General features: G+C 41.6%; 1 protein-coding gene across 4 annotated transcripts in view; it reads right to left on the reverse strand.

Annotated features, from left to right (window-relative positions):
• Positions 1 to 1,354: 1,354 nt before the first annotated feature.
• The window catches only part of snphb (syntaphilin b), a 29,922-nt gene continuing 7,664 nt past the window's right edge, over positions 1,355 to 23,612 (reverse strand). The window contains exons 2-7 of one of the 4 annotated variants that reach the window (XM_035160390.2): positions 16,071 to 16,204; positions 13,684 to 13,887; positions 8,794 to 8,973; positions 7,725 to 7,832; positions 6,283 to 6,432; positions 1,355 to 6,136 (exon numbers count right to left, since the gene is read on the reverse strand). In XM_035160390.2, the coding sequence (XP_035016281.2) occupies positions 4,120 to 6,136; positions 6,283 to 6,432; positions 7,725 to 7,832; positions 8,794 to 8,973; positions 13,684 to 13,887; positions 16,071 to 16,120 (2,709 nt within the window). In that variant the 5' untranslated portion in view covers positions 16,121 to 16,204 and the 3' untranslated portion in view covers positions 1,355 to 4,119. The remainder of the gene's footprint in view (positions 6,137 to 6,282; positions 6,433 to 7,724; positions 7,833 to 8,793; positions 8,974 to 13,683; positions 13,888 to 16,070; positions 16,205 to 23,612) is intronic. The other 3 variants (XM_035160394.2, XM_035160395.2, XM_035160397.2) reach the window with 3 other exon arrangements.

Below are 23,612 nucleotides of genomic sequence, written 5' to 3' on the forward strand. Positions count from 1 at the left end.
GACACAACAGACCAACAGAACATTTGATCTGAACTCAGTGGACACACAACACTTCCAAACAATCTTAACTTCAAGTAATTGCTTAAAATTCTTTAAGTGAACAATAGTGCAAATATGCCAACCAAATAGTTAAAAATAACCAAAGCAAAAAAAACATGATTCGCGGTGTTTATTCAGTTCAGTTGGTGTTGGAGGTTTGTATCCAGTTGTTTTTTGAGCAATCTACAGTTGGCTCAAGGGTCTCTGACAGTTGGACGAGTTTTCTTTTTTCAGAGTCACTCACTTGCCCTTGTTACATTTAAAATTCAACTTCTGCAGAACAGCAGCAAATCGACATGTCCCTTTCATCGAAGTCCTCTCATTAAACACACGTTCACACAAAAGAACACAGCCTGATCCCAAATGTAAGCCCAAAGCCAGATACCTTATTATTATATCACATAGTGAGTGTCATGTAACATGTGGTAGTGTGTCTAGAAATGCTTTGAATGGAGCTCCACTGACTCTTGCACAGTGGACTTGAAATACACACGACCAGAGTGACGGTTAAACTACACCACAGAAGCATTAAAGTCAGCAGAAATATACAGCGCACGGACTGAGCACGACTCACTTCATTCAGATCTACATCAAAGTGTCACACTGGGCCAGTGAGTATCTACAAACAGACGTCTGATTGTTACATGACTTCTCCTGTTCGACCGGATCGGTTGATAATATTTTCTGTTTGCTTCAGATGCAAGATTCAGGGTATGAGGATCAATCATATGACTGAGGACTGGCAAAATTCCACTCTAAAGCATAATGTCCCTGTTGTTCTCAGTATTCTATCCCACAGACCAAAGCCTGTGGAAAATCCCCTCCTACTGCTCCCTGTGGCTCCACCCCCAGAATCTATACAGGAAGTCCACTCACCTGAAACATCCCTTCAGAACAAACACACCTGGCTGGTCTCATGGTGGAGGCCTCATCGTTCAAAGTTCAGACTGTGTACATGAAAAAGCGAGTTTGCCTGATTTGGTGATTTAACAGTGAACACATTTGGTTTTTATCCTGGGAAATTGTGTTGATGTTTTGTTAATGGTTGATTTTGTATACTTAGAGGTCCCGTGTGTAAGATTTAGGTGAAAGGGATCTATTGGCAGAAATTGAATATAAAATAATCCTAGTGATGTTTTCACTAGTGATTTTTCATCTAAATTGTACAAATTGTTGTTTTCTTTACCCTAGTATTTTTCTTTACTCTAGTATTTAAATACTTTATATTTACTTCAGGAGCTGGTCCTCTCTACGGAGGCCACTATGTTTTTTACATTAGCCCAAACTGGACAAACTAAACACCTTTTGAGTTTTTATGACAACTGAAGACGACCTCAGGTTCTCATGTTTGGAAGGGAAGGGTGAGGTGAGGGGTATTCAGCTGCAACTTGCAACTTCACCACTAGATGTCACTAGATTTACACACTGAACCTTTAAGTAATAGATTGACAACATTTGAGTTAGTGTTTTGGTTATCTTTGTTAGTTGATCCAATGAAAGATGTATGTGTATGGAGAAATATTTTATTGTATTTTATCTGCTTTTGTTGGAAACAACAAATATTTCCCTATTGACAATTGGAAACCCTGAGAGCTCTCTCATCTGTTCTAATACCCTCGACATTGAGATTATTGTAGAACAGTATAAACCTAAATATTCATCCTGTAATTTAGAAAGGCTTTTAAAATGAACACAAAAAAACAAAACAAAGAGCGGTGTTGCTAAATTGTTCCAGCACACTACACAGTGTAAAACCATAATTTATAATTTTTTACATTTACATGGTTTTGTATGGATTAATAGAATAAATTGTATTAATTTAGCTGATTTCAGACATCCCAGATAATCTTCTGACATTCCCCAGTATGTGAGAAATGTCTGAGTCAGTTGCTGCTGACATTCACAGGAGTTTCTCCTACCAGCCGCCTAGGAAAAACTCTTCAAAGTGAGCCCATGCGATAAGCAGGAGATTATCCAGAGGATTCACAGCAAACGAGAAGACACAAAAATCTCAGGATGAAAAAGAGGTGCAATACGTAGAAGATGCCAACTTGAAAAGTCAACAAGATTTGAGAGCTTTTGGTTATGAGGGCCACGTCGGTGTTGATGTGCTGTAAACGAAAACCTGTGATCTCTGCTGTGGAATTAATATGTTACGTCCTGCCTCTGCCTGCTCCACCACCCCTCAGCCTAACACTCCAGGGAGATTTTGTGTTGTTATGAACACGTCTGACCAGAGAATCTCCTACTTCTTTGTTCATAAGTGAAAGACTAATGTGTGTCTGAAAATGTCTGAAATCAGCTTTAGTGAGCTGTACAGCCGAGCCAGGTTAGCTGATTCTCTCTGCTACCTGCCGTTATGCTAAACTAAGCTAAGATAAACTAAGCTAAGATAAACTAAGCTAAGATAAACTAAGCCAAGCTCGTCACCAGCTGCTAGCTTGGGGATGTGATATCAATCACTTCGCGCAAGAAAGCCAAAATACGCACATTTTCCCAAAATGTCAAACTACTCTTTAATGGCTCACTATGCATTGGGGAGTTTGATATATGTTGGCTGTGGTTGGACAGTCAAAACTCAGAGGGATGCTGTGCATGGAGAACATCGCAGGAAAATGCATCGTGAGCTTTTGTTTTCTAGAGATGTGATAATATACCGTCAGTGCAGAGCCACACAGAACACAGTGAGCAGGGTGGAGCCACCAGCTCCTATTCAGTAAGTTTCGATTATATTGCAAAATCCTATTGAAAGAAAGAATATTAATGTGTCCCTTGGGAATGTGGAATATAAAAGCAAAAGGAAGTGATTGTCTGCTTTCTGTCTTTCTATCAAATCATCATTTGGCCAATAAGATCAAACAACTGATTTCTATGGCTTATTCAATTCATTATTTATCCTGATCTGCACTGACAATCAGTTTCAGTTTTTTGTCAAAGCTCCAACTCGGTCTTGGCTATGTACTCAGTCACAACATTAAGTACAGAACTATAGTTTGGAAATGTGTCCAAAATCCTAGCAACTCTAAATTTTACTAACAAGAAAGAGTTTCAGCACTTAACGTCCTATAAAATGAACTTGTGAGGTTCAGGTTCCTCTGCTGAGGTTAGCCATGCCTTCATACTTTCAGTCTGCATGCTAAGCTAAGCTAATGCCTGCTGGCTACAGCTTCCTATGAACTCCCTACAGTTTATCAAGGGTAGTTCATCACTACTCAGGCTTTAGCCCTGAGTGAGAAACTCGTTTAAATGAAACCAAATGACTGACCACCAGTACAATGGCCTATCAAAACCACCATAACGAAAAAAACAGCCCAATACTCAGAGTTGGAATGGGAACAATGGTGGAATCAGCAGTAAACTGCATTTGTGGTACTTGGCAGCCTTACTGTGTTCAATGTGTTTCTACCTTTTTAGAATCAACTTGAGCTCTGTGTCTGCATTATTGTTCTTGGTCAGTTGATGACGTTAAGACTCAAAAGAGAACCCAAAACATTTTGGAAATATGTGGATTCTGAATTAGGGTGGATTTTCCATCACCTCTTCCTCACAGCTCGTCTACTGCAGACAAGAAGACTATTTGGTTTACACGTGTGCACATACATACATCATGTACACACACATACCACATTTCATGTTCTCACTCATCTACACATGATCATTTTAACATGCCAAATGTGAGTCAGATTAATAGGTTGGCAGATCAGTGGATCTTTAACATTTTCCCTGCACATAAAAACAAAACAATCAGAGCAAACATCCAAGCACTAATCATTCATTTAAGTCAGCTCATTCAGTTTTGCACAAGTCAGTAGTGTTAGCAGACATATTGTTAGCAACAGCAGGAACAAGTGGGCGGAGACAATAAGGAGCAGGACCACACACAACAGATTACAGGTCAGAGGTCTAAGTCATGAATGCATGTTTCCTGTTCCTGGTGCGTCCCTCAGCTTTAACCCTTGTTAATAAATGTAGGACTTTCTCTTCTTCTCCTCAAACGTATTTTGCATCAAGCTAAGGACCCAGACCCATACAAGAGAGGCTACATTTAATGACCATAGAAGTGCTGAAGTTATTCTCCTCTCATATCTGGGATCCACCCAAATCTCCCCCGCCTGCGGGGTAATGCCTCAATCCACCTCCCCTGCGCAGCGAGTGCAGTGCCACAGTGCAACAGCCTCGCAGCAGTGACCCTATATGATACATGGGCTGTCCGTCACGGACTGGACCGCGGCACAGCCATGCCACTGTTGGCACCACTGGGATGGCCACTGCTAACAGATCAACTAGGAAGTGACGACTCCAGTAGCTTTTCTGAATTGTCTCGGAGTCAGACGAATGTTCCTCCTCTGCTGCGGCGCCCTCTGCTGTGACTTGTTCTTTAGTTTTATCTTCGTCTTCGTCCTCATCGTTAACCTCCACGACAGTGATGCCAGCTATCTCCTCATGGGAAGCAGATCTCCTCGGCTGGGAGGTATGTGGCAGCTCTACGCCTGGTGATAATTCTGACTGACTTGGACTCAACTGTCCTGTCTTGACTTGAGTTGATCCTGCTGATAGACCAACTTCTTCCGCAGTGAGGTTTTTCTTTGTTGTTCCATTCTGCCTGCTCTCTCCACAACATCCTGCAAATTTAAGCTCATCATGCATCCCTGATGATGTTTCTGATAAGTCACACAGTTTTTCTGATTCAGCCTCCTCCACTGCACCTTGCCTTTCCACCTCAGTTCCTCCTACTGCGCCCTGCCTCTGCTTCACATCATCCTCCAGCTTGATCACTGTTGTGTCATTATGCATCTCTGTTGCATCAGCATTTGCATCTGTTGCATTCTCTCTCTTTTCCATCTCCTGCTTTTCCTCTTCCTCCACTCCCTCCTTCCCCCCACATAAAGGTCTCTCCAGTGTGAATGCCACAGTAGCAGACCGTGGTAAAGGAGGGACCAATGGTGTTTTGGAGGCCGGGATTGGCTCTGTTGCCGTACTCATTATAGTCGCTGTGGTCACTGACGTTGTGGTGGTGATGGAGTCCAGGTCCTCCTCCCCCTCATCAGACATCCAGGTGGAGGTAGGGCTGCAGGCCTGAGAGCGAAAAGTGCGTTGCTCTGCAATGGTATCTAGATCAGAGGGGTAACCTGCTGTAGCAGGGATGGGGCAACTTTCAGTCTGAATGCCCATTTCTCGAAGGGGATGCAGGTACAGGTGGTGGTGGGACAGGCAGGGGTGGCTCATACAGCCCACTCCATCCAGGCCACAACGAAAGGGCATAATCCGTTCACTTGTGCACAGCTTCTCGTAGGTGGAGGAGTGTGGCATAGTGTGGGGAACAGAGTGGGATAAATTGCGAGGGAAAGAATGAGGTAAGGTATGGGAGTAGGTGTGAGGCAGAGAGCTGGGCAGAGAGCTGGGCAGAGAGTGGGGCAGAGAGTTGGGCAGATAGTTGGGCAGAGACTGGGAGAAGGTTTGTGCGTAGGAGTTGAGTAGTGCTGCTGTTTCCTCAGAGAGAAAGGCAGCCTCCAGCAGCAAATCGGCCCGGCTGGGAATGCTGCTCTCCCCACAGCACACAAAGCCACTGTCCTGGGTGCCGTCACCTGACAGACAAGGGAAGTCCTGTCCATTGCCGTTCTGGTCTGCCTGATCAGTGAACTTAGTGTAGGTGGAGCTCCGGGTCAGAGAACGTGCTGGGGAACCATCGCAGGAGCAAGACCCCCTGCCTCCTATTGCAGGTTTGGGTATTCCCCCTGGACTCTCCCCAGACACTGATGCTGGCGCCGAACCCCCAACACGGGTTCGATAGCCTGGTAAGACCTCCCCCTCTTTGGCTAATCCAGCCTGGGCTAACTCCATATTGAGCAAAAGGTTCTCGAGCTTGTGGTTCTGAGTGTTAATGTCCTGGAAGTACTTCTGGACCCCTATGTCCCCACTGGGTCCTCCTGCATCACTGAGCCTCAACCGGACAGTGTCCACAGCCTGTTTGAGCTGCTGGATCTCCTGACGCGCCTCCTTCAGGGCCAGCTGAGCCTCTACACGGTGACACTCCTCCTCAACCCAGTCTTCCTGCATCCTGTAAAGCTTGCCTCTCAGCGAATCTATCTCTGTGTCCCTATGGGGATGAAAAAGGACATGAGAAAAGAAAGCGTGAATATAAATGAGTAGGAAGGATAAAGATTTTAGCAAGGGAAAACCCGACAAAATAAACAGACTTTCTGATCAAATTTGATTATTTCTACTCCCCTCTCAGTATCTCACCTGTCTTGCAGTGTGGTCATGGTTTCCTTTAGCCTGGACCGCAGGTGTCGGATACACACCTCCTTCTGCTGTAGGGGTGTGAGGTACTGCTCTGGTGGAGGTGGCCGAATACCATGGTTGTCTGTACATGAAGTGTACTTCTGGTGACGTCTAGGACACACAGGGCAGGTAAATCAAGAGTCTGATGGTGTTTCTGGGTAGAGCTGCTCTTCAAACTTAAGTGTTGCAAGTTTTTATTCTTTGGCATTATGTCTTGAAACCACTTGTGGGTTAGATTAAAAAAATATATATATATTTATTTGTACTGAAAAAGTCTATTATATTGTAAACTGTGGGTTTTGGTGCAAATATCTGAATCCTGCCTACTATTAAACCTAGAGTGGTTGATGTTTTGGGCCACTTGAGTGCAGAAAAACAAGCTGCAAACACAACACTGACGTATCATCTTGCAGGACATACACTTGACCAAGCCAACAAATGATCTAAAAGTGGTTTACATCAAACAAACATGGAGCAATGTGTATTTGTGCCTCACTGACAGATACAAAGCCAATATCACTCCTTTGTTACATGTCAAGGAGGTTATGTTTTCACCCCTGTCCGTTTGTTTGTTGGTGTGTTGGGTTGTTTGTAAGCAATATCATTAGAAAACTACTGTACAAATGACCATGAAACTTGGTGGATTGATGCAGTATGGGTCAGGGAACAACGCATTAAACTTTGTGTGGATCTGGATCAGAGGCCAGATCCAGAAATGTTCTATTACTTCCTTTCATTGTCAGATAGGGTGTTTGTTAGTTTTTTGACATTTTTACAGATTTCCTAGGGAATAACTCATGAATCTTGATTAAAAGCATCAGGCATGTTTAAAGGACTGAGTAGAGAGAGAGCAATTTGGTTTTGATCTTCACCAGCTTCTAATGGAAATGCCACAGGCTCTTTAGGAGCCAAATGCTGCTCACTAGCTGGCTATTGTGCTGGTCCAGTAATTTACAGAGATTTCTTTTCATAACTTTGTTGCTTCCTGTCAGTGAAAACTACTGATGAGATAACGAACCAAAACAAAGAGTGAAAAGACACAAGTCTGCATAGAATAAAGAAGAGCTGAAGATAGTGAAAATATATTTTTTTTTAGGTCATCACTATTTTTGACCAAACACAAAGGTGTTTGATTTACTATTAAATCATTTTGCTTGTGTGATATAATCACTAAAAAGCAGAGAGAGAGAAAAGGTGTAGAATTAGAGCCTGATTCCAGCCTTGTGAATTGCTGCCCACATCTTGTTGAGTGATTTCGATAATTAAGTGACAATGACAGAGCAGTTCAGTCTGATCATCAGGCTAATTAAACAGCAAGGGAATGGAAATATGTTCACTTTTGGACTGAAATGCATACAATCATCTGTTTTACTGAGCAGGCCATGCAGTGTGTGATGCCTCACCCTTTGGTGGGGCTGCAGTCGCTGCCTTTACAAGAGCCTGAGGTGCTGCTGCTGCTGAAGGAGGCGTTGCCATAGGGATCTCTATTACTGGGTGTGGCCGGAGTCCGCCTGGTTCAAAGTAAAAGGAGACGTGTTAATCTCACGGATCACACCCTTCTTCCACTCTCCCATATTAGTTCAGGATTGAGTCAAACTACCTTATTCAGTGTAAACATTCAGTCTGTTTTATTCTGTATCTGGGGCATCAGGTGTTCACTAGGGGTTTCAACAATCTACTTATTTAGTAACTAGTACTAGTCCCAAATTTTCCAAAACAAGATATCTTTCATACTAGTCAACTCCCTGAAATGATCTGAGATAGACCTGTTTTTATTATCATGGTATATCCCTGGGAATTTAGGGTAACTAGCTAAAGTTAGCTGCTAAAACCGTGGAAGAGTTGTGTTTATTTAAAAGGTGAAGATGCTGTAAGAAAAACTAAAACAGTAAATGATCTATTTTGATACTTGGCCAGCTTGAGAGTGGTAATACGCTTCTGAATGTAGACACTGAGGTGACAGTGAACTCTGTGATTTGCAAAACCACCATGACACTATTCGAATACAAAACGTCTAAATAGACACGAATGAAGCACACTTTTGTCCAAGTTCACTAACATGCAAGTACAACACAGATATGCACAAATACACACAGACACGTTACAAACACTACCCATAGACGGTTCTGCCTGAGACACACACACTCCCTTGTGCACTGACGGTGATGTTGCAGTTTGTTTCAAAAAGACAATGTGCTGTGCAAAGATGGAAACCAAACCAAATATCAAAAACAAATTACCTGCTCAATGACATAACTAAAAGAAGCATGCATCAAAAGAAACAAATCACTAGAGAGTATGAAAAACGGAAAGGACGAAGCAAGAGATACAGGTCAGAGTAGACATGATTCTGAGGAAACAATTCAGTTTTCCTCATCATGAAACATTCCCAACAGTCAAACAGTCTGATTATTCACATGCTTCAGAGGATCAACACTGATCTGAAGGAAACAGGAGGGACTCAGGACAGACCGAGAACGAGGGGTGGAGGGAGAGTTTGTGGAACGGTTGTGGCGGTCCGGAGACTTGGTGGAGGTGTATCCTTTACTTGGAGACTTGGTCGATGGATAGCCTTTAGTCGGACGCATTGAGACCATATAGCCTGTCTCCATGGGAACGTAGTCTAGCTCTATGAACCTGCAGTAGTCAAACCTGACCAGGCAGAAACAACAGCGTGTTAAATCACAGAGGAGGACCACACCTGAATGAAGCAATGTGCATGCTACAGAAGGTGCACACTGCCTTACAAAGGTGAGACAAAGCTGTCCTGCGTGTAGGATGTTGTAAGATTAACCTGATTCATTCAGAGTCTGAGCTGCTGGCAGCGTAGATGCCAAATATCAACAAGCACTCAAACAATGAAGTGGCCCTGGAGAGCTGGCTCTCTGAAAGCTTTACAAGAGGAAAGACACAGTGCTTTCATAGCTGAGGCTGCTCTCTGGCTGCCCATCGAAAACATCTACACAAGGTCATTTGCAATTACTGGCACAGAACACAAACTAACACTGCATCCTGAAATATCATCCACAAGAAGTCAGTGATTAGAGGAGCTGGGCATCAGCTTTTATTCTAAGAGCCGCATCGTGCAGAGCATCTGACTTCCAACAAGCTTCCACTCAAATGTTTTCAGACACAGAACATAATCATATACTAATGCACACCAAATAATTGTCCGAACATGACCATAGATTATCTCTCTTCAGTTATATTTGCTTGTTAATATCTTTATAGACTATCAGCCAGCTGTGAAGTGACCAGTCTTTCTCTCCACAAACCACCTGAAAGGATGTCAACCTTCTTCCTCTATAACTACATTTTAATTTGAAAATCCCCTGCTAAGGATATGCCTGCCCTCTGCACTACTCTAGAGTTTTAGAGCTGCTAAAATGAAGAAGTTCGTAGACGCTGCTGACCCATTTTTAGTTTTAAAACTTTTGGGCAGCATTGTAGTCTGGATTGGTAGAAACGGTGATGTTTGCAAACAAAGTAGAGTCTCACAACCAATTGCTGATTGGGTCTTTAACGACGTAAACTTCACTGATTTGTCAGGGTCCTATTACAGCATTTGCTTCCGCTACCAGTGTAGAACGCAAAATGGATAATCAATTACAAACAACCCTGTTGTCTTTGCTGGCAGATGTTGTAAAGTTAAATTCTGCATTTTACAATGATACAACTGTTATGTGTAAAAGAAAAGCTGTTATTCGAGCAATCCATGGCAATTTTGCAACTAACAAACAAATGCTTCTTGTTTACTCATGCCCAGCGTACGTGAGGCGTACGCTGGGCATGCATGTGCAGGCGTGTCAGTTTGGACGTAGATTAAAACTGATACAGAGCCAAAATGCTTTTGTGGACAGAGATTGTAAAACATAAAGTATGGATGTAGCCATTGTTGAAAATCTTTAAAAAACATCAGTAAAGAGCTATAATGATTCCAGTTTGTCTCATATATGGAAAGCAATTTACTGTTTTAGAAAGGTTGATGGAAGAAATACTAAATGAGAGATTACAGTTGACATAATGCTTCCGCGTCTGTCTCTGTTGACATAATGCTTCCGACAGGCAGGTGGACCGCTAGCAGTTTCCCCCTGCTTGCAGTATTTGTGCTAGGCTAAGCTATACATCTGCTGGCTCTAGCTTCATACTTGATGTTCATTGAGACTTATATTGATCTACTCATCTAATTCTTGGCAAGACAAACACATTAATGCCAAACTATTCATTTAACCTAATTGATGCTAAACAATGCACACATTCCCAATGTTGAAAAAGTGTTAAGTAACCACACATTTCCACCTTCAACCAATGATACTATCCTGTTAAAGTTGTTGGGCATCACAGTACAGTTATATAATTGGTGGCCAGTACAGGGAAGGGTGATCTGTGATGGGCAACTTCTGTCAGGACATCATGATCATCATGTTTCAATAATCAGTGACACTACATGACACATAGTGAATGTTAATGACCTGTTACTCGAAGACATGACTGTTGCCCAATCACTGGCCTCCATAGAGGGAGGGCGGGACAAGCAGGGCCAATCAGAGCAGCCATGGGTGATTTGTAAACAGGACACGATAATTCAGCAAAAGAGCAAAACATGGAAACAGTGTTAGACTCAGTGCACACAACCATATGTTTGAGGCACTAACACAATAGACAATTCAAATGGCAGCCATTTTCCTGACACCACGCTCAGGGTGGGAAGCTCGATGATGTCCTGCTGTAAGTCATTTAAACAGAGAATCTGACAAACTGTTCTCATTTCACTGCCCCCTGACGGATCAGGAACTGAAAAGACAATGGATAGTTGAAATCCTGAAGGTTATATGTTTCAATGATAATTAACATAGCTCTAGCTACCATGACAAAACAGCTAACGTTAGCCTTCAATGACTTCTTGGCTAACATCACTGTTTAATAACATTATGTGATACAATGGGAAATACTTTTTAATCCTGAAATATCACTGCACTTCTGGGATTTGAGCCTGGAAGAAAAAAACACTGGAATCTAGCTTGTTATCTAATGCTAATTGCTGGAGCCACAACCTAGTTTTTGTTTGATTTATTTGATTTGTATGCAGTACTCTGGTGATCATATGTAATATAATATCTGAACACATATGTCTGTCACTGTCACATATGGTTACATTGTGTTTAACTGAATTTGCTAATGGAAACTGGTCGTTGGTTGAATTGAAATATAGACTGGTTACCTGTGTTAAGGTGAATATAATAATGATAATGATGAACAACATTGACAGTGTTGTGAGGTACATAAATAGGTCACTGTACTCAAAGATATACAACACACTGGACATGGTTTCCATGGTTTCCATATGAAAACATGTAGTTCAAATATGTAGTTTAACCTTGAAACACCTATTGTGCGTTCACTTACTGATCAGTTATGGACCTATGGTTTGTCAGATTCTCTGTGTTTGTATGACTTATAAACCTGGACCACAGCAGCAAAACCTTATTCTGTTCATAACAGCATTTGAGCTTGAGAACAGGAAAATGGCCACTGTGTGAATAAGGTCTATGATTTGGCGTTCTGACCTATTTGTGACTTCAGATCATCAAATTTTACACTGTACATTTAATTTTCTTGGGCTACACCAACTTCTTCGAGTATCTTGCAAGAGTTGAGCTGAGTGAACGTGTCCTGTGTGCAGGAAGAGGCCAGATATTGACTACTCAGTATCTCTTGGAAGATCAATATGTGACAAGAAGCCAAGACATTAACAGATCAGAGAGGCAGGGAGAAGCAGCTGAAGCGGTGAGCCTGGAGGAGAACAGAATAAACAGCACAAGTGTTTGAGGTGTGACAGTCTATCCTATCCGTCTGGTGGACGTAGTGGTTGGCTGTAAGCTGTAGGTGCCTCCCAGGAGTCAGGTGTTGATAAGTGTGAGTGGGTGGAGTGCGGAAATATTCCTTTATGCTGTGGTTTGTTTTCGGTGGAGACAGAGACTTTGCTCAAGAAGCATCCCAGATACGATTTTTAATAGTTCCAAGAGCACATTCTCATTTCAGGCAATGTCTGTGTCTCACCAGCTATCTGCTGTGGAACTGGTTAGTGTTTGTAAAAGAATGTGTTGCTGTTGAGTGAGCGGCTGCAGTGAACCAGTGATCACTTGTGATCACAGTATGCTGCAACAGCAAAACAGCAGTGCTATTTTTAACGTGCATGTAGCCGCTAAACACAACGTCATGCTTGGAAAGAATACACAAAACTAACCCTCCAATTCTAATGTACAAATTTAACTAGTGACACTACTGTGCATATGTCAGTAGCATGCGCAAGTGCACACCTGTAAACCAGGCTTTCCCTTGTTTTGTCCTGCGGACTCGGGGGCAGTGTTACACAGCACAGTAGAATGCTGTGTTTTTTGGTTTTTCAACAGTCTGAGCTGAATATGAACACTGAGAGTTCTGTTGTCTTCATGTTGCATACAACTGGACTGGAACTTTGACCTAACTTCAAACCCAGGAGTGTATTTCAAACTCAAAATCAGGCAGTAGTTCAGCTGTTTACTAAACCTCACCCCCAAGTCACAGCTTAGTGAGTGTACCTAGGTGCATGGCAGGCCTGTCAAGCTTTGGATTTACATGGAGCTGCAGTGAGAGAGCGACTCTGCATTAAGAGGGTGTGGAAGTCTTTCTTTTTCTTTTAGACGAAAAGTACAAACTAAAGTGCAAAAGTGTAAAGGAATTAATTAAACAGTGTCTATCTACGGGATGGCTGTCATTATTTATTCGAAACCTTAATTTGAGCTTTGGGGGTAAAAGTCAATAGACAAATGTATTGGTTAGTGCTATCAAGGATGCAAGCTAAACCAGAAAACAGCGTTAAGTTAGTGCTTTCGGCTCCAATTTAAGATTATCTTTCATTCCATGTCTTATTTTTGGGTATGTAATAAAGTGCATGTTTAAGACCCTTTTACATTATTTTTGTTTCAAAAGATCAGAAACATTAAAAAGTCCGGAGCTAATGTTAACTTAACTAACTTAGTCATCTAGAAATGAGAAGCTTTTTAAAAATCTATTTCTGTCTCAAATCAAGAACCCACCGTTTCAAAAAGCACTCAGAATTTGAGGTTAACAATCTATCACCATTATCATTATAAGTGCAGATGTGCAGTGCTAAGATGGAAAGCTTGACAGGTGCAGTAGGTAAAGGAGGTTGGGCTTCATTAGTCAAAAATAAAATAGAGGGACATCTATGTCTAAGACACACATGTAGCATGAACGTTGTCCGTGTGCTGTTGGTGGCTTTGTTTTAGTGGCTACATTGCATGCCGGAGCTGCAGCACGGAGCATGCTCTCTGGGACTGTAACTGTAATGAGTCTCACGAAGGAGGCGTGGGCACAGGAACGGCCACTGGTGCCGTAGCCGCTGGTGCCGTAGCCGCTGGTGCCGTAGCCGCTGGTGCAGTAGCCGCTGGGGCAGTCGTCCCCGACCCCGTCGCCGGCTTGGGCACCGGCGAGGGCGAGGACGAGGACGCCAGTATTTGCTGCAAGCGGCGTTTGGGCTGCAGAACCTTCAGAGGGTTGAATCTGAGGAAGAGAGACGAGAGAGAGGAGGACACCACAGCTACAGAGTGAGCTGCGGTGGCTAAACACACTGGCATGGCAAGTAAACCACTATTACCACAACAAATATACATCTTGGCTCTATAGTTTATGAGGGAATTTATCTGCCTGTAATCCACATATAAAACCTGAAACACCTGAATGAGAACAGTGATTAAAACACAAACTTTATTACAGGTGGAGTTTTGACAATATGTGAGAAATTTCTTAGGTTCAGATTATTGAGCTCACGAGCCATGATGCCAAACTGAATGATAACATATTAATCATTGAAAACATCAAGCATAAGGGCACGTCCACACATAGGCGAATGTGAAGTGAATATCACAGGTCAAAGTTCACTTAGGTTGAACTCCACATAAAGCCTTGATATGATTTGCCTCGCCATAGGAAGCAAATGTTTTATTCGCCTCCTTGCTCTCACGGGTTGTAAGTGAAGGGAAGCAAAGGTTTGCCACTTATACGTTCACGTATGTGTGACCGGGCCCAAATACAAACATGCTCTTTACAACGTTACTGGAGCATTTGTGTTGCAAAGACAGAAAACTGACGTCCGAACCTACATGCCTTAATGGATGGAGAAGTCATCAGTGTTTCCTACAGACCATAAAATGTCAATAATGCATTCTCATCCTTTAACCCATGTCCAGTGAACAGGCTAAGGAAGTTCCCGTAGCTGTGGGAGAAAATACATCAACATACATACTTGATAAACTGAGTTCAGGTTGCAGTAAACTTGCTGCTCATTGGTCAGTCTGTAGGAGGTAGCTGAGTACATCTTTTTTATATTAAGCCCACCTCACTATCAAATATACCAGAGCAGTTCCAGCAGCAGCATCAGGCGAGAAAACAGAAAAGCGGTAAACTGCAGACATGACATTACTGCAAAAGAAGATAAAGTGAGAGAGAGAAGCTGTTTTCAGACATGAATTTGGGAGGAGGTCTGAAGAATTGGATCCGGACTTTCTCCGGAGTTTGTCTTTCACACATGAACAACGCAGCAGGAGATTCTCATAAATCTAAAAATCTGTGAAATTGGGTAACAACTTGAATCCATCTTTTTACCTTATTTTTCATCTCCACTGTATCATTTAACCCATGGCTTTGTCTGGAGGACCATGTGTATGCCAATGCATGCAGTGCACACAATTTCAGTTTCTATCCTCATTTTTTACTGAATTGTTTCCATGAACCCGTTGTAAATACATCACAAAATTACAAACATAAAAATAAGCCAATTGAGGATTCCCACTAAACATAAAAAGCTCTCTGGGATTATACTTATCAAGGAAATATGAGGGGAAAGGCTAGAACAGTGGTCGCCAACCTGTCGATCGCGATCTACCGGTCGATCTCGACAGTCATTACCGTCGATCCCCGAACTCTCAGGCTGCGGTTGCGCCGCAGATCAGCTGTGTGTCGGTTGGCTGTTGTTCACACACGCTGTGTGTCCGCTACTGGCGGAAGAGCTGCTGGCTTATCTACTGCATTTCCTTCAAGTGTAGGGTTTGGGAAGTGTAGACAGATAAACATTGTGGTTCACAGTAGAATAAATAGAGATAATTATCTTTCACCTGATTTTTATCGGATGAGTTTAACACTTTTTGTTTGCTTTTCAAAATAAAAGCACTCCAGCGTTTCTGTTGAAGGAATCCATTCTATTGTTTAAAAAGCGTTTTTTATTGTGAAATATTTGCAGTAGCGGAAGATGCGTGGCTTCATACTGTATAGTACTGGTATTTATTTGAGTACACAGGACTAATTTTATACAAGGAAATAGTCCCATCTACGGCCATATTTGAGTCAAAGAAAAAAACAAAAAAAACATTGTGCTGCAGTAGCAGCTCCTCTGCAAAACATATTGTTGAACTGAAGCTAAATATTGTGCATTGAACAGATGCTGTAAATATAAATTGATATTAATGTGCAAACTGCCTCTCTTTGTGTATATTTACTTGTACATTCAGCCTTTAACAGAAATTGCAAAAAATAATAAATCAGACCCTCCTAAGTGGGTTTTTTGGAAGATATCAGGCCGGTAGATCTCGGCTTATGTTTGGAAATAAAAAGTGATCTTGTGCTCATAAAGGTTGGTGACCACTGGGCTAGAAGATGAAAAAAATCAGTGCTCCTCATTGGCCACCTACCGGCGTGAGCCAGACCCAGACCTCCGATTGGCTGGAGCAGGGGCAGACATGGGGCCAGAAACCACAACCGTACGTTTCTTCTTTGGTCCTCACGCTCTCTTTTCTCTCTGTTCCTCCTCAGTTGAGCCTGGAGCCTGCAGAAGGAAACAGACGGGAAGTGACCACACCCACCCAGGAAGAAAAGAGAGTCAATTTATGATTTAAGTCATCAAAACATATAATAAAAGTTCACATTGTTTTTAACGTCCTGAAACCCGTCGGGTCCCCCAGTGGACACAGACGAGGTAACGTATACGAAATAAAGTTTGGTCAATATGAACATGCTATACCTCTTTAGAACGGGTAGAAGCTCCACAAAACGACCATAACATCCATTTTCAACTAAATCAAAAACACCACGCATCTAAATCAACATGTAGACAAAACACACAAACTATACATGATGTCCATAACATCATATTTCATGCTCATAACACAAGCCCAGATTCCACAGAATGAAAAAAAAAAATGTTCACATCAAAAAGCGACCAATAGAAGCAAGTCATAACTCTGATGTGTTGTCATGATAAGTTTTGTTTTAGGCCATACCTCTGGTAAAGCCGCTAATCCAATGTCTTTCAATGTTCTTCTTATCTCGGTTTACTGGCAGTCCTGACTAAAAACCTCTCTAACTTTGCTCTGCTTCACTTTTTCAGAATAAAATGTGGCACTGATAATATTCAGATGTTATGCTATGGCTTTCTAGCGATTTGGTTCTACAACTGCATGATTTCATAGGGAATATTCACTCTAAAACTGTACACATTTCTTCGGAAATGAAACCTTTCATTTTGGGGTACTGTGAGGAAGCTGCACTCGCTCCCTCACCAGTCAGGTCAGCTCTTTGTTTATTAATTCTGAATATTTGGTTTCTGTTAAGAATATTTGTTTCCCTGTTTGTGTTTCAGCTAAATTAGGACCCACTTTAGTTGACAAATGCATTTGTTTAAATTAAGATATTTTCATTCAAATATTTGTTTCATTGTTGTTTGCTTTGATTTGTAATCCTTGTTTTCTTTGAAGTTCACTTCCTGGTTGAGGCTGGTTCTCATGAACGCACGCACCTGAATGCCACATCTCCACGAGGTGGTGCCAATGTGGACTAAACCATGTAGGAAGGAGGAATGGGGGAAGGGAGCAATTGTTTTTTTTTTGTATTTTCTTTTTCTCCTAAGCCTTAGGTAATATTAACTCTAGCCTTAATCCTTTGTTTTAGAGTTATTGTACTCTTTAATGTGTCAATATGATGACACTTTATTAATATTCTTGTTTCATTTAATTGTTTTCATGTTACCTTTTCTACGTAAGGGATGGTTTCACCCAAACATATTTAAAGCTATTGTTTGAGGCATTCGGCCATTTTGTCTGTGAGCTCGGGACCCTTCCATCTGTCTGTGAGTTTGGTGTAACGATGCCATGTATCTTTGTCATTTGAGAAAGTAAAATCAGAGGTCTAAACCAAGTTCTTGGACTTCTGGTCTCATTGTTAAACTTCCATTCTCCCAGACGGACTGCTCACATCCTGAGTTGAAACATCTATACCTAACAGGTGTGAGCATGTGAGCATTGTTCAGTCCTGCGAGATTAACTCTCACGTTAAGCAGTTGCAAACTGTTCAGGTCAGCAACAGTTACCGTTCACCAAAATACTTGCACGTTCAATGAACAACACTCTTTTATGGAGATTCTGTTGCTTTTCTCTCATTGGGTGTGGTGGTTGTCAGAATAGCCCTTGAGAGAGGTTAACCTGGTGTTCATCTGGTTGTGGAATTTATTTCCCTCATACTTCCCTTTAACATTTCATGGACACTTGTGTCCAAGTGGTAAACTGCGATTGGTTGTCATTAAGACAATTGAGCCAGAAGCGTGTGTCAGCAATGCCCACTGTCAAGCGTGAAAGCAACACGCACGTGTGAGTGTTGTGTAAGAAGTGAAGTGCTACTCGCAATGTACTGTAATGAGGCAGTGACAACTTCATTGGTCAGCGTTGTACCTGGTATTCTATTGGTTGGGGAATTCTGACAAGGTCGTTTCAAGAAAAGAGCAAGAGCAGAAATCTGAGAGCAGATGTTGGGTGAGCAGCCAGACTGTAAAGAGATGAAGGACATTTTGCAATGACAGTTTATCTGAGTGAACAGTTCTGAGCAGGAGCAGAGCACATTGTCCGACCTTTCCATCAAGTCAACACAACGCAGACATCGCCTGACTCCATGGGTACATTTGCACGCATGCAAGTGCACGCACACAGCTTTGTGGACAGAGCAATGCCATGCTTCCATTTTCATAAACATCATTATGCAGCTGCAAAGGCCAAATGCAAAAATGTGTGAGCATCTGCATAGCTGTGGTTTTCATGGTGTATGTTGAAACAAAAAACAAAAATAAAATCCTGCCAGCATCAGTTGTGAGATGGAGAGTTAGGCTGAGAATGAGAGATGAGATAATAAAAAGATGAGATGGAAAGAAAAAGAGAGGAAACGAGGAGGATTACTCATCAATAATACATCACACACTACATGGTGTGCTCCTCAGGGTCGTGCGTGCGTGCGTGCGTGCGTGCGTGCGTGCGTGCGTGCGCGCTCCAACTGCTGGGTGTTCTCTCTGCCGACCATCAACTCCTTCCTGTCTCTCCCCCCACAGACAGTGAACGTACCACACGTAGATGTAGCTCTAGTGTAAGTCTTCCTCTGCTCTCTCATTTCATTGATTGGATTCTGAAGAATGACCAGAGGTCTGATGGGGACTGTGTGTTGTATGTTGTAGCTCCATACTGGATTACGAACAAGACCCCCACTGCTAAAAGCCCCAAATGCAAATTTGTTAGAAGTACAGTGCAGATGATACACCACAAATGTTAATTTTGATGACGCTACACCATCATACACCATTACAACCCTACCACCACCAAAACATCCCTGGTTTCTGCCAGCAAACAGATTTATTTCTTATTAATATCTACATTCAACTTGATTTAAAGTATCTGCCTTACTATGATATTGTTAGAGTTACATTAGACTCATAGAGTCATTAGAAACACCAACAATATTCTTGGAGAAGATATAGTTCAGAAACAATATCGACCGCAGACTATTTTCATTATACAGACAGATGATCAATACTCTGCACAGTCAACCACAAAGCCCAGATTCATTAATGGGCTTTTTCTTTCATGGAGAGAAACATCCCTGCAGTCTGACAGCTTCAATGTTTTAGACAAACCAGTGATGAATATAATCCAAACATATTAGAAATAATCCAGTTGAAATGGCAGCTCTGACCAGTCATTTAGAAAACAAATACAGAAATATGCTCACTGAGACGCTCATTGTGCTTTAATACTGACAAACTAACGTCTTTGTCAAGGTCGAGTCCTTTTCAAAGAAAATATACACACACACACACACACACACACACACACACACACACCTGCTTACTCTGTTACAACACCTCCACCCCAAGATTTTAAGCAAGAAATTAAGCACAGGCCTCTTGCAATTATATGCATAAGGTAACCAACACATAAACTCATGCACACGAACACAAAAATGTCATGCCAGTTGAAGTGCTGCACACTTTGTTCAGCTTCCATGTGTTTTCAACCTGGTTAGACCTGCAGTACACTGGGCTAATACCTCCAGCCTGTTTTAATAAGCCTGTAAGATTGAATTGATTATCACTCAGTCTGTAATAAGGAGATGTAACAATCATCGTGAATCAAGGCAGTGAGGAGCAAACACAAGGAGCAGGGAAGATAAATGGGGAGAAACCTGCAGTCATCACTTAAATGTGATATGCTCACTTACAGAAAACCTCATACATCCACCGACACAAAATTAAATCACAGTTGTGTACTGTATTACATCTGCACTAGTGTGACTAGTAAAAACAGTCAAATATCTATTTTCAATTTTCTTGATGACATTTTACTCAACTCAGTTTGACATAGGCCCATGAAGGCAGCTGTTCTCCATCTCTGGCTGCTGTGGCAACAGATCAAACCACATGACAGCTCATTATACAGGATTTATAAGTTAGGCCTGTTACGTAACACCACCCTCCGCCACAGACGGCCTGACTGAGGTCCACACGCACACAGCTGATGTAGAGAGAGAGAGAGAGAGAGAGAGAGAGGCCAATGAGATGAGAGGAGGAGGTGGTGACACGTGTTGGGAACACACACAGGGCCATTGTTCCCTTGTGTCTGCAGCAGAGATGCTGCAGTTTCTCTTATGAAAGACAGTGTATCCTTGTCATGTAGGATAAAAGCCTTGACTAATCTCAGTTCATACAAAACAAATAGTGTTAGTGCATATGTGTGTTTATGCATGAGAATACACACATACTGATGGTAGTGATAGTGTTGACAGTGAGAAGAGTTGAACTGAGAGCACAGAATATATAACAGAGAGATGAGTCCCCCTCCTCGTCCTGACTGAGCAGACTGCAGAGTTGATGTCGACGTGCACCTCACGGGTCGTCAACAAACCGATTGGGGAAGGGAGGAGCTGTGCATGTGTGTAAAAGGAAAGTGTGACTAACACCAGCTACACTCAAGAGTCTCCTTGATTTACCTGTGTAGTCCCAACAGACAAACAGGCAGATGCTGTTAAACAGGGGTTTGGGACTGAGAGACAGCTGCAGGGTCTGCGACACTAACTCACTGCTGTTAGTAAGAGACCCATTCAACGATGAGTGTGTTTATGTTGTGTTTGGAAACTGGAGTCTGATCAGGCACAGGGAACTTTTTTACCTCCTGTCTGTATTAACGGAGATCAACAATGTGCTGAGTCACGGTGCTGCAGTGAGCCGTACAGTGCCCTGTCATCATGTGCCGACAGTAGCTGACATTAGCTGTCACCATCCACAGATTACACAACAGAGGTGCCATAGGAAATGTAAGAAATGTCACTCAAAGAGTCACTGATAATAAACCGTATTAGCTGGGCTGTGCGGAACATGGTGCCTAATGTTATTATTCTTCTCTACAAACAAAATTTAAACTTTAGTTTTATTTATAACGTTATTTTTATTTTTACATATGTTACAGTTGTAGTCCTGTATGATTGCTCTGTGGACCAGTACCTGGTGCTTGGTTCCTCTGGTGTTACTACCCATCCTTTTCATGTGTTGAGCCATGTGCCTACTCATCTTGCTATTGCTGCTGTGATGCCTGACAGAAGCTTCCATGTTGGACAGAGACATTAGAACACTGAGCCATAGTTGCTAGCTTAGATGTTGGGTTCTAAAGGTTCCATAGGTCCCTCATCCGCTGCATATGTCCTCTCTCACACGGGTTGCTTGTAGTAGCATTCCAGTAATTCCATGTTTTCCACCCTAGTCCATGATGACTTGTTGCAGTCGCCCACCTCTCATCAGGTTGCCCTGGTTCCCACACTTGGCTTTGTCGGAACTTTGAAAAAGCTGCTTACACTGTAAAAACGCCAACTCGTGTTTCGTTTTGACATCAAGAAGGATTAAAATATATTTCAAATTAGAAACATACATTTTGCATTTCTGTGTTAAAATGTCTAAAAACGACTCGGACTATGTTATATATTTTGTTGAGTGGTGTTTCAAGCATTTTTCAAACCAAGAAAAATCTCAAATTTTTGTACCGGTTCCTTCTTGTTTGTGCATGGTCGTTTTCTGTTAGCATCAGAAGCGTCAAAATGGACATTTTTATCCACTTTTAAACCATGTTTTAATAAAACACATTTGAGATCTTGGTCTTTATGAACTAAATATAAATTTAATAAAAGTATCCCATGCTTCTTCATGATGTCACCAAACTTTGTTGTTGCTGTACCCTGAGTTGATATCGTTCCAGTTGCACAGGAACAATGTTTGTTAGCCAGCTATCCATTATCAAAACCTGTTCATAATAACACATTATGCAGCATTTCACGCATACTAACACTGTTACTCTTTTCAATAATTTAAGCAAAGCAATGTTTGATGTTTGTTGCCTTTTTGTAACAAATGAACAAACAGCTAAACATATTTCAATAACTTGAAAAAGCAAGTTGAGTAAATTAAAAAAGCAATTTCTGATATGCTTTTGAAGTTTCCTTTAGCCAAGCTAATAAGCCTAGCTAAACTAAGCTAACTCATATTTAGTGGCTCATATTAAGTGTACAGACATGAGAGAGCTGTTGATCTTCTCATCTTATTTTGAGTGAGAAAGGGAATAAGCTTAATTCCCTGTTAATTCCTTTTGACATCTCACATAAAAAGATATATGGTTTCACATTTAGTAAAACCTAGAGCAGAGCTGCATCGCTCAGTCAGTGTCTCTGTCTGCAGAGATGATGATTCATTCTCTAATCTGGACTGACTGCACAGTCAGCAGCTTCTATTAGCATGCTGTCAGGGAAACGAGACAGTGTGACCCTTCATTTGTGCTTGTCCTGTAAATACTCACAACTGTGCACGTGACAAGCACACAAAATGTAAGGTGACATTGTATGTCATTTTTTTGGTTTTCATGAAATGTTATTTACAAGTGAAATATTACTTTTGCTGGTATTAACCATAATGGTCCATTATTGCCTTTTGGTAAGAATACAAACCTTTGTATGTAATAAAACAAAGAGTATATCAGTGTTGCCAGTAGGAGGCAGTGTGGTGAGACTTTTATTTACTTACTTTTATTTATACTTACTCATTCTGCTGAGTGAAGCTGCACTGAACAGAAGCACCTGTTGTCTGCCCCCTTCTTTCTCACACACATGTTGACTAAAATTTGTATTCAATATTAGATCGATTAACTTTACTAACACACTAACATGGTTTGTGTCCCAAGACGGTGCCAGTTGTAAACTTTTCATTGTGATATTAAGTAAGGAAAGAAAAAGGTCCAAACATGTTTAATGTTTTGGCTCTAGCACATTTCATATTTTAAATTATTGTCATAGGTTCTGCTGTATTTTATTAACAATGTGCTAGTTTCTTTGCACTATCAGTGAGGTAAATAAGGGAACATGGGAGAACCTCTAAATTACACATTTCATGGTATTGTTTTCTTTAGGTAGTTGTGAAGTTAACACTTTCTGTAGTTAATGGACTGATTACAGGTTCAATAATGCAATATGAGCTCATAATTATTGGAAAATTACGAAATGAAATGGAAAATCAGTTATATTTGAAAGTAGCATTTGGATTCAGAAAACAGAATAGAGAAAGAATATGAAAGTGGAAAGAAAATCTGCAGTTTGGCAGATTTTTAGATAACAATATGGCGATGCAAAGCTGAAGTGAAGCTAAGTATGGAGCTAAATTCATACTAAAAGTACAAATACACTACATATTGCTACTAAATGATGCTTCAGAAACAAAAAGCCTTCCGCATTTCATACAAGTCCAAAACAAATGATGAAAGTTGCTCTTGTCAGATGCTCTGGGCTGTTTCAACATGCACCGTACCGGTTGCACTCCAAATTTAGAGGCGGCTGGTTAGACTGCGCAGATGTAAACGACGGCTGTTTGACCGCAGGCCTGACTCCTG

Source organism: Hippoglossus stenolepis, chromosome 6 (genome assembly GCF_022539355.2).
Source record: "Hippoglossus stenolepis isolate QCI-W04-F060 chromosome 6, HSTE1.2, whole genome shotgun sequence".
Taxonomy (NCBI): Eukaryota; Metazoa; Chordata; class Actinopteri; order Pleuronectiformes; family Pleuronectidae; genus Hippoglossus; species Hippoglossus stenolepis.